At 48.4% G+C, this 11,106-nt stretch overlaps 1 protein-coding gene across 2 annotated transcripts in view; it reads left to right on the top strand.

Moving 5' to 3' along the window:
- Positions 1–9,817, top strand: part of Rgs10 (regulator of G protein signaling 10) — a 40,803-nt gene extending 30,986 nt beyond the window's left edge. For both annotated transcript variants that reach the window (XM_028769448.1, XM_028769449.1), the window contains exon 5: positions 9,380–9,817. In XM_028769448.1, the coding sequence (XP_028625281.1) occupies positions 9,380–9,526 (147 nt within the window). In that variant the 3' untranslated portion in view covers positions 9,527–9,817. The remainder of the gene's footprint in view (positions 1–9,379) is intronic.
- Positions 9,818–11,106: the final 1,289 nt, after the last annotated feature.

Below are 11,106 nucleotides of genomic sequence, written 5' to 3' on the forward strand. Positions count from 1 at the left end.
GGAGAGGGAGAGGGAGAGGGAGAGGGAGAGGGAGAGGGAGAGGGAGAGGGAGAGGGAGAGAGAAACTGTCCTCCTAAGGTATAGGTGGGTGGGTGGGTGGGTGAGTGGGTGGAAGAGAAAAAGTTGCAACCATTCCCTCCCTTGGTACCCTGGAGACTGGATGCAGGAACTCTTCTGATACACACAGCATGTGCTGAAGATCTGTCAAGTAGTGTTAGCTGGTGTATAACCTATACATCTCCCCAGAAGGTTCCTCCGTAGGTGGCTTTCCCTGACATAGTACCGTGTCTGTAGTTACATTATATTTCTTAGGAAATTGTGACAGGAAAGGAAAACTCGGTACACATTCAGCTTTTTCCCCTATAGATGCACAGCCTACTTGTGCAGTGTTTGCTTGTTTCCCAGAGGTGGGGGAGTGGCAAAGGCACTTGGGTTTGGCATCACATTGGAAACCTCTGTCGAGGACCTAGACACAAAGAGGCTCAGCATCACCTGCAGTCTTTGCTCCCACAAAGCTCCTTTGAGGACCCTGCTTTCTTAAGTGAGGGACATTAAATTAGAGAGAAACATGAAGGAGACCCCAAGATGTTTTTTAAAAGTTTTTATTCATTTACTTACTTATGTTGTATGTGTGTGTGCATGTGTGTTTGTGTGTGTTTGTGTGCGCGCATTTAGAGGCCAGAGGTCGACATTATGTCCCTTCCCCAATTGCTTCCCACCTCATTTTTTTTCTTTTTTGAAAGAGTATCTCTCATTGGCCTAGAGCTCATGGGTTTGACCAGACTGGCTGGCCAGGGAATCCCCTGCCTTTGCTTCTCCAGTGTTAGGTTACAGACATGTGTCATCATGTCAAACTCTTACGTGGGTGCCAGGAATCGGAACTCAGGTCCACATGCTTGTCTGGCAGTCACTTTGTTGACTGAGCCACTTCCCCAGTTCTAAGTCCAGGGTCTCACGGAGCCTCATTCACAGCTCCAGCTTCACCATGACCACAGTGTGGCTTAGGGTAGACCTACCTGAATAGGCTACTAACTTCTGCTTTCTGCCATCAGCACCGGAAAAGCTTTAAGTGGCCCAGCCACTCATAATGTGACCTTATTCTTCTGTTCTAGGGGAAGCTGGCAGGGCAGCATGGCTTTCCTGGGAAGTAGCTGGAACTGAAAGCACAGCAAATCTGTTTGAGCTCAGATTAGATGGACTCACATCCTTACACCCTCGGAAGAGCCCTTAGGTTCTTTACTCAGGTCCTGCTAACTCTCAGTATATACACTGGTCTAGCAGGTTCTTTAGTTCAGAGCAGATTTGACGTGAAGTATGGCAGAAAGCAGTGTTTAACAACCAGGGAGGAAGCAGACAATGGTACTGAAACTTAACCACAGCACAGTGATCTGGGGCTGAAACACTCGGGGCCTATGTTCCCACGAATGACAGTATAGGCTTCTCTGTACTACAGGATGCTAACTCGATTGGTGAGCTAACAACACTCACAAGACAGCAAGCAAAAGCTAGTGGTGGGCAGGATAGTGCATGAAGGGTGCACTGTGCACGTTAGCAAAAGCCAGAGGCGTTAGGGGCTTGTCACTCTTATCTAGGAAGGTCCCCCCCACTCCTGTGGAATAAGGGGAGAGATGATTTCCTGATTTAATTTATAAGTTTGGTCTGTCTGTGTGCTCAGTGGTGACTCAGGAGGGGTGGAGGTTGTACTGTGCGCATCTCTTGGGCACTGTAGTTTAGAGTTGGAGGCTCAGCTGCTCAGGAAGAAATGAGGGAGGCAGAAGCGGGAAGGAAGGTGGCTCCTTTCAGTCACTTCAGTGACTATGCTAAGAGCTATTTGTACTATAAGGAAACCAGCTCCTGTCCATTCACAAGGACAGAGATAAATGCTAGGAAGGAAACACAACAGCCAGAGATGAATGTAGAGCATGTGGGCGGGGCTCCTGGGGCTCGCCAGGTCCCTGCAGAGGCCGGAGCCCTGAAGACAGCAGGTGCTGGAAGAGGAGACCTGGGAGGCAGGGTGTTCCAGAGAGGCCAGTGTAAAGGTAGGTGTTGCTGTGTGTCAGGATGGTCAGTGTCCCTACTAAGTGATGGGTAGGGGAACTTGCTGGATTCTGGGGCTGTGGTGCCAGTTTAACTGAGGGAATTTGAAATTTAGTTTGTTTTTGTTTTTATGAGACAAGGTCTCTCTGTATAGCCTTGGCTATCCTGGAACTCACCTGGCTGGCCTGCCTCTGCCTCCAGAGTCCTGGAAGTACAGGTGTGTGCCACTACTCCCTGGCTGAAATTTATTTATTTTTATCAGGTAGGTCAGTTGCACTAGTAGGCTTATCATTGGCCCTTGGCCTGAGTGCCAGCCCTCTGCCCCATCCCTGTCTCAGCCTGTCACTTCCTGGATGTTGGGCTCAAAGTCATGGTTATGATCACTGTGTGGTAGATTGGCTCTTGGTATCGGAAGAGGGAAGTAGGGGCTAGGAGCTCCATCTTGCCTCAGACCCCACATGGGTTCTTTTTCTCAGTATGACTCTGAGTTCATCCCAGCTCTCCTGTTTCTCTACACAGGATCTCAGTCTGAGCTTTCCTGCACCACCATGGTCCCTCTGACTGGGCTGCCGGTCAGCAATCAGAGCCAGGGTGTAGCCCATCTCTGGCTTACGAGTCCTGTTGACATTCAATTCCAAGGGTCAAACCTAGTTCAGAAATCAGCAGTTTCCAGGGAGGGCTGAATTTTTTGTTCCAATGAAAGTAAAAGGTTTCCTCACATCTATCTGGTCAGACACCTTTGGCAGGATGGGGCGTGAAGACTGCCCTCTGCAGGACTTTCAGATTGACCTTATGATTTTAAGACAGCAGGCAGGCTGGGAGGGGCATATGGAGAAGTACCAGAAAAGCACTAGACTTGAGTCATGGCAGACATGCAGAACAATCACTGAACTTTGAACTTGACTTTCACAGACTCCAGGGAAGACTGGGTAGCCCACACTGAGGGAGTATAGTTTGCCTCATACAGAGGATCTTTTTGACTCCATTTCTGCTCTTCTTGGAGTTCTGATCCCACCCTTGGCATATTCACTATCCCCAGTGGGCCTGCCTGTGAACTAAAGTGCTGTCCAGACTGACAAAACCTACTGAGTGGCCCCCTCATGCTTAGGGGCAGGATCTGCTGTCTCTGCTTGTCACCACCTCACTGTCTGCTAGCTGCCCTCAGACCTCCTGGGTGCACCCCACTCCTTCTTCAGAAGATAGAGAAGGACCTCCATTCACAAGGTGGACACATCAGCTTACCAAACCCGTTAATCATGAGAGAGATGTAGGGAGAGGCTTCCTTTTCTCTCAGTTCTCTATTCACACAGCCAGTAATCAGTTCTGTAATCTAGGTAGGGGGGAGAGGAGACAGACACAGGAGAGACAGAGAAACAGAGTTTGTGTGTGGGAATGTTCTAGAATGACAAGTCCGAGAAATCTTATTACCAAACTTTATGTTACATTGAAGGATTTACATTTTTCCTGCTTATGCAGGTTGAAGTAACCTAGAAAAGAAGGGAGATGGGAATTTCATTTAGTTCTTCTAATGTACTTGATTCTGAGTGATCAAATATTTATCAAGCTCAAATGCAGCAGATGGAGGTAGTGGATTAACCTGGAGTGGCCGTTGTTCTGAGGCTGAGTGCTTCTAGGGGAGTGAGTCCTTCCCTCCCTAGAGCAGCCTGCCAGACACTGCAAAGGTGTTTCCCTCTTGCAGTTTCATGGCAGCTCCATCCGGGTGTGAGGGAGCATGGCGGGTGTTTGGCTGATGTAGGGCCTCTGCACTGGAAGCAAGGCGCAGGGCACAGTTGCGCAGGCCCCGCAGGGTTTGCCTTCCTTTTCCTCCCAGTCAATCCCAGAGAATCCCAGGCAACCAGCTAAACAGTTTATAGTGTAGGCATGCAGATGTGGTGCCTGCAAACCAGGAGCCTTGCTAAGCTACATCTGTCCTGGCCAAAAAAAGAAAAAAAAAAAAAAAAAAAAAGCCCAGAAGCAGCCCAGCTGCCTACTCACAATTTTCTGCTTTTCTGCCTACTGAAGACAAATCACGTGCTCAAAGGCCTTCTTCCTCTTCCTACTCCTGGGTTGTTTCCATTTTCTCCTCTTTCCTGCGGACGTCTAGGATTCTGACCACATTGTTTAGGTCCAGGTCAGCTTTGCCTGTCGGAGGCCTGGTTTTATAGAACCAACTAAGATCTTGGGGCCAGCTCATTTCTTCTTGAGTTGAGGACCACAAGCACCTAGGCCTTGCACTGCAGGTCTTCAGAACTGTGAGGGGCTTACGTCTGTGTTTCTGCTTTTAGCAGTTTCCTAGTCAGTCAGTCTCATACGTTTTCGAACAGCAAACACTTCTTGCATATCTAGGAGACTAGGAACCTGAAATCAGCCATGGGCAGAGGTGGGGGTCTTGATGAAGGGCCTGGAAGAGGAACTTGCCGTAGTTCCAGCTTCTGGTCAGTTGCTTGCTCGACACCTTTGGAACTTGTAAACTGTGTCCATGTCATTCCTGTCTCTGTCACTGTTGTCATACAGCTTCCTTCTTTCTAGATCTCTCTGTGTGTCCTGCCTCATTGGATTTGGGTCCCCCTACCCTGTAGGGTGATTTCAGCTTGATAGCTATCACTAGATATGTTTCTAAATAAAGTCCCATTTTGAGGTTCTAGGTATATACATTTAAAAGATATACATTTAAAAAGACACTACCAACCTGCTGCGAGCCTTTAGGACTCTTCCTTTCCCTCTGACATGCTTGGGATCATGGGTTAAAATTCAGTACATTTTGAAATTAAATATTCAATCACTTAATGCTTATAGGCAAGTTTCTATGTTTAACTCTGCAAATCTTATTTCTCTATGTTTGTCTGCCTCTCTCTCTCTCTCTCTCTCTCTCTCTCTCTCTCTCTCTCTCTCTCCCCTCTCCGTGTGTGTGTGTGTGTGTGTTGTTGTTGTTGTTGTTGTCATTGTCTTCTGTTATCCTATGTAAGTGAAAGGCTGACCTGGAGCACGTGTGGCCCAGGCTGGTCTTGAACTTGTGATCTTCCTGTCTCTGCATTCCAAGAACTACTCATCATGTAGACTTTTTTCTCAATTCTTTTTTTTTTTTAACATTTACTTATTTATTCAAGGGAGCACAGTTGCCGTAGCACATACGTTAGAGCCAGGACAGCTTGCAGGAGTTGGTTCTCTCCTTCTGCCAAATGGTATGACAGGAACATGTCCTCAGGGTATCAGGCTTATGTCAAGTGTCCTTACCGTCTGAAACCTCTCACTTTCACTACCTCCCAGACCTTATTTTTAATGACTGCATAGTGTTCTGCCACGCAAGGATCATACAAATGGTTAGGTGTATGGGATGGAGAGGTAGCCTGCCAGGCTTGGCCTCCCGTCTGTCCCTTATGGGTTGTATTGTGTCCTTCTCCTGTCCCACTTCATACGTGGAAATCCTCACTTACTGTCCCCTGGAATATGGCTGTGTCTGGAGTCAGGCTTACAAAGGATAATTGCGTTAAATGAGCTCATGTGAGTGGGCCCTGATCCAAAGTGACAAGTATTTCCTTTTTATTTTTTAAGTAGTGTGTGTGTGTGTGTTGTGTATATGTGTGCATGTGTGTGGGTGCATGTGTGTTGTGTATGTGTGTGAAAGAGACAACATGCATATGGTGGTCAGAGGACAACTTTGAGGAGTTGTTTCTTACCTTCCATGTTTATGTGAATTCTAGAAATCAAATTCTAGTTACTAGGCTCTCACGACAAGTACCTTCATCTGAGCTTCACCTGCTGGGCCATCTTGTGGGCCCCTGATGTGTGTTCTTATAAGACATATACAGGGATGGTCTTGTGATACAGAGAGACACCCTAGAAGAAATCAGGCCGCTGGAAGCTTGACCTCAGAATCTGGCCTCCAGAACTATGAGAGAAAGTTGTCTATGATTCTGTTTTGCAGAGTGGAGCAGCCATTGCTGTCCAGCAAGCAAGAGCCACAAGGCCCTGTTTTCCTTCTCTGTGAAACCACAGTCCCTGGGGCCTTGTGATAGTGTCATGGGAGAATGCTCTATCGGATGCCTGGAGTGTGTGGTCACAGACCTCTCAGCAATGTTGGTCCTTGCTTGAATGTCTGCAGAACACATGGGAAACATATGCTAGGCTCCTCCATGGCTTCTGCCTTATGGTGGGCTGTGACTTTGGAAGGATTCGTAGTCAGTTTGCGCATGCTCTCTGACACCTTGTTGCACATCTCCCACGAGGGGCTCTATGGTGGACATTCCCAGGGCCACACACTCTTATGCTCATAATTTGCCAGCAGCCATAGGAAGCTGCTCTGTGGATCTCAAGCAGAGCCACAGGGCTGTGGACATCTCGGAAGATGAAGTCTTCCTGGGTCTGCTGCCCACAGCTGCTTCCCAGTCCCTCTGGCACCTAGAGGTGACGAGAGCCAGACATCTCGAATCCACAGCCTAAGGACTTGGAGGCTGGCTGGGCATTTCACACCCGCACACCACAGGGAATGGCTCTGTGCCCTCGATACATTTTGTGGCGGGGCCAGCAAGATGACTCAGTAGGTCAGAGCATTTGTGACAGGAACTTAAGTTGGATTCTTGGATCCTGTGGTGGAGGAAGAGAACCAGTTCCCCAGAGTTACCCTCTGACGTAGGTCCATGTGCGTCCATACTTAGGTCTCCTCCACCCAAACCCATAATAATGAGACAAACCCTTCATTGTGAGTTACCACGTGGGTGCTAGGAATCGAACCTGGGTCCTCTGCAAGAGCAACAAGTGTTCTCAATTGCTGAGCCATCTCTCCAGTCCATACATAGTTTTAAAAGAAAAGTAAAATAGTTTACATTCAAGAACTGAGTTGGCAGAGGCAAGCAGAGCCTCTGTGGTGCTTGAGTACCATCTCCCAATGAAGCAGCAGTCCAGATTCAGTCTCCCACCTCCGCATACCCTGGGTGCCCCAATGCACCCCTTCTCTTCTCTCTGAGGTGTGAGCTTCAGAGTTACAGAAGGCAAACAGGATACTCCCACCCACAGAGACTTCAGATGAGAGGCCCTACCCCTGCTCCTGGTGCTGGTTGGGTTTGCCACGGACCTGAGGAAGTGACGGGGGCGAGGTGAGGGGAGTGTTGTATGGGGCTGCATGCAAGGACCTGGGGAAGTGACGTGTGTGTGTGTGTGTGTGTGTGTGTGTGTGTGTGTGTGTGTGTGTAGGGCTGCGCACGAACCTGGGGAAGTGATAGAGGATACAGGACTGCATGCCAGGAAAGGCCTTCATAGAGCTGGCTCCACTAGTCACACCTGGAGCATTTGTTCTGGATTCTGAGCTAGGTGGGCACATGTAAGATCCCCTGGGGGGGGTCCATGTACTTGAAAGGCTGAAGGATGCCTAGTGGTGAAGGGGGGTGATACCTGCTTAGCACATATGTGGGAAGCCTTGTGAGGAGAATAGCAGCTCTTATCCTTACCCTCCTTGCCCTGCTGCTGATATATATATATTTATTTAAATTTCAGAGGTGCTATATTTTCTTAAAAATGTGATGTGTCCAAATCTTAGCAAGTTATACCCACCTCTTAAAGATTACAAAATTGATACAAAAATAGGTAACTACTCCAGACCTGGGGTGAGATGGAAATATCCCCAGGGGACTGGCAGGCACAGGGGCATGGCAGGCACCAACTGAACAATTTATGGGCGGCCCAGTGTGCCAAAGGTTTCCTGGGTTGTAGTCTCCGCAGAATGGGTGGTTTGGTTCTCCTGCAGACCTCTTAGAACATGAAAGTGAAAGATGGAAGGCTCCCATCCTTTCTGGAGGAGCCTCTCATCTCCTGAGCAGATGTCCCAAGGCCCCAGCCCATGTGTATGTTGGGAGAAAGCATGTTTAAAAGATGTCAGGATTTTACTACCTATGTGACAACCCCACCTGACAGTGAGTGGCATCTTAGAACTTTTCTCTCAGCCAGACATGAGCTAGTGCTATACCAGAAAACACCCTGGTGTGCCTTGTGGCCCTTTAATCTGAAGGAAAGACAGAGACAGAGACGGTGACATAGAGACAGACTATGTCATGAAAAGATGATTCTCTACAGCAGGAAGGAGTGTGCCCTTCCCCCTCCCTCCCTCCCTCCCTCCCTCCCTCCCTCCCTCCCTCCCTTCCTTCCTCCATGTTGTATGGTAGCGAAGCAAGCAGGAGTGGACCCAGGATCCAGGGGACGTGTGCCAAAGACAGGAGGCTTTTGTGTAAGAGCCCTTGGAGCATGTGCCGGCAGGTGCAGCTCTCTCTAGTCCCAAGGTCTTGGGCTCCATCAGGGGTCCTCCTCAGCCCCGCTGTACCTCAAAATTACTACTTTCTTGAGAGACCTCAACCTGTGTAGCTCTGCAGGGGTCTCTGCTGCTGGCTTCCATTCTCTGTAACTGAGCCCTGGTCCCAAGGTGTCTCCTACCAGAGACTCTGCACGTACACCCTCCCTTGAATTAGATACATCTCCTCTGTCTCTTGGCCTGGTAACAAGTTTGAGGTCTCCAATACCAAATTTACTGGGTTGGTTTGTTTGTTTATTCTCAAGACAGGATTCCTCTCTGTAGTCCTGGCTGTCCCAGAACTTGCTCTGTAGACCAGGCTGGCCTCTACTTCACTAGATCTGCCTGACTAGGGTTAAATATTACATTTTAAAAAGATTTCTTTTTGGAGACAATGTCTTCTGTAGTTCAGGCTGGCCTCACACTCACTATGTAACTGAGGCTTAACCTTAACTCCTGAGTGCTAGAATTACTGTCCTGTGCCACAATACCCAGCCAGAGAACATTCTCAAAGGACCATTTGAGGCAAAGGTATGACTCAGGCTGTGTGCATCTATACTTCTGTGGTGATGGGCGGGGAGATGTATTTGTACACGTGATTCTCTAATCTGTAGTGTTCATTGAGATGATTGCACGATGGTCAATACTATACAAGAAGTCTGCCTTGTCCAGCACAGCCCCACACCAAGTGTTGTGTGTTGTTCTTCTCATTGTTATTATCTGTGTGTGCACACATGACATGTCTGTCATTGTGGGCAGGTGCATGCTATGGCATGTGGGCAAAGGTTGGAGGACAACTTCTGGGAGTCTGTTCTCGCTCCTTCTACTGCAGGTTCTGGGGATTGAACTCAGGTCATCAGGTGTGCGTGGCGAGCGCTTTTACTTGCTGAGCCAGCATGGATTAGTGTATGTGTGCGTGTGCATGCATGTGCCTGTGTGTGTCTCTGTGCATGTGTGTTTGTGTGTATGTGTGTGTGCTATTCTTTGGCTCATGGTAGGTATTTGACAGGGTGATTTATGGTCTGTGTTGGTGGTGGCCGTCAGACTCTCCTCTTTCCTCTTTAGATCTTCAATCTCATGAAGTATGACAGCTACAGCCGCTTCTTGAAGTCTGACTTGTTTCTGAAACCTAAACGGACTGAAGAAGAGGAAGAGGATCCTCCAGACGCTCAAACCGCAGCTAAGCGAGCTTCCAGAATTTACAACACATAAGCTGAGCCCTTCGCCCCCATGGATCGGAGGAATGGACTCTCAAAACTGTTCAGGATGTCATTGCTTTGTTGTGTTTGAGGACTGGAGTGTGCAAGACCTTCCCTCGGGATATATGTATTTTATTAACTCTTTGAACAGCAACCTCTGCATTATGCTAATCTTCCATTAAAAACAAAAGTAACCTTGAAGTTTCAGTTCACAAAACACGTGAGATTCCTCCAACACTGGATACTTGGAGCCTTTAAATCTTGATTAAAGTTTTCATGAGGCTACAAGTGAAGCCTTTAGTTACCTCTACTTTGTAAGCCTTTACTCTGCCCTTCCTGCCTGGGTTGTGTGTGTCCACAGACCCTCTTGGCTAATGACCTGAAGCACAAGTTGGTCTGACAATCACAGGGGTGGTGGGCATTGTTTGTGGATTGTTTTGGGGTTCTCAAGAAAAGTTCAGTACTGTCCAAAGCATATTGGGCGCCAGTTGTTGGGTTAGAGTGTGTGTGTGTGGGGTGTCCCGTGTCTGCCCTGCCATGGGGCTAGGGCCACTGCTCAAAAAGGCAGGACACAGGATTGGAGAAGTTTGACTGCTCTCTCACTATGCTGGCGCCTGGCGGGTGTCAGGCTGTGAGAAGTGGCTGCACCCTGCGGGGAGAGTCCTTGGGTTGTGGCAGCAGTTGGCTTGACTTGGTCATGGGCAGCTTGCTGGGGTTGGTGGCCGCTGTGGCTGGGAATGCAGAGAGGTCTACAGGAGATTAGACAGTGGCTCTGTAGGTGAAGGCCTTCTCCATTGCTTCCCATAGCAGATCCTGATGAAAGAGAAACAATTTATGGCTTATATTGTCATGGTGGAAAGCAAATGAGAAACAGTACCCCCCTTTCTCAGGGCAGGCCTGAGGTTAAATACATTTAACAGGGAGGAGTGTCTGGGAGGGAAAGCTTAATTGGCTAAGCCCTTCAGGCCTTTAGGTACCTCATTAATATGGAGATCCGTCTTGAGATTCTGTGGCCTGTAGTCACGCCCTCTACCTGTGGAGGGGCTAGGAGCATTGCCATATATGATTGAAGGACACAAATCTATGGAGGGCTGCAGCCTCTTATCAGGAGCCTGGAGTCTGGGAGCATGACCAAACTCCTACTATTCTTTGCAGGGGACGCTGCGGGGTCACCAGGGTTTCAAACCTAGCTCAACCAGAAATCAGGCTGCCTTTCATGGTCCTACAGCTGCTAATGATCTAGGGGGTTGAATGACCACATTTGCAAAAGGCTATTATTTCTCATGTGGTGGTCCTGGGCCCTTAATCTGTGACATTTCAGGCAACATACATTTAAACATCATCTCCACAGAAACACTGTCTCAGCCAGGAAGAAATCAAAAGAGAAATTGTTCAGGGGTGATGGCGGCTCCAGGTGGTATCCACTGAAGCCTCAGCACAAGATATGTGATGTTGATGGGATATTCCCCTTTTCCTTCATCCACTGAGGGACAAATCAACCCTGTACCTCCTACTCCCGCCTTTCTCCATTTGTGAACTCTGGCTTGAAATTCCAATAAGGGAAAGAAGTGCTATCTACATATGTTCAAGTTC

The sequence above is a fragment of the Grammomys surdaster genome, unplaced genomic scaffold (assembly GCF_004785775.1).
Source record: "Grammomys surdaster isolate TR1022 unplaced genomic scaffold, NIH_TR_1.0 192, whole genome shotgun sequence".
Lineage (NCBI taxonomy): Eukaryota > Metazoa > Chordata > Mammalia > Rodentia > Muridae > Grammomys > Grammomys surdaster.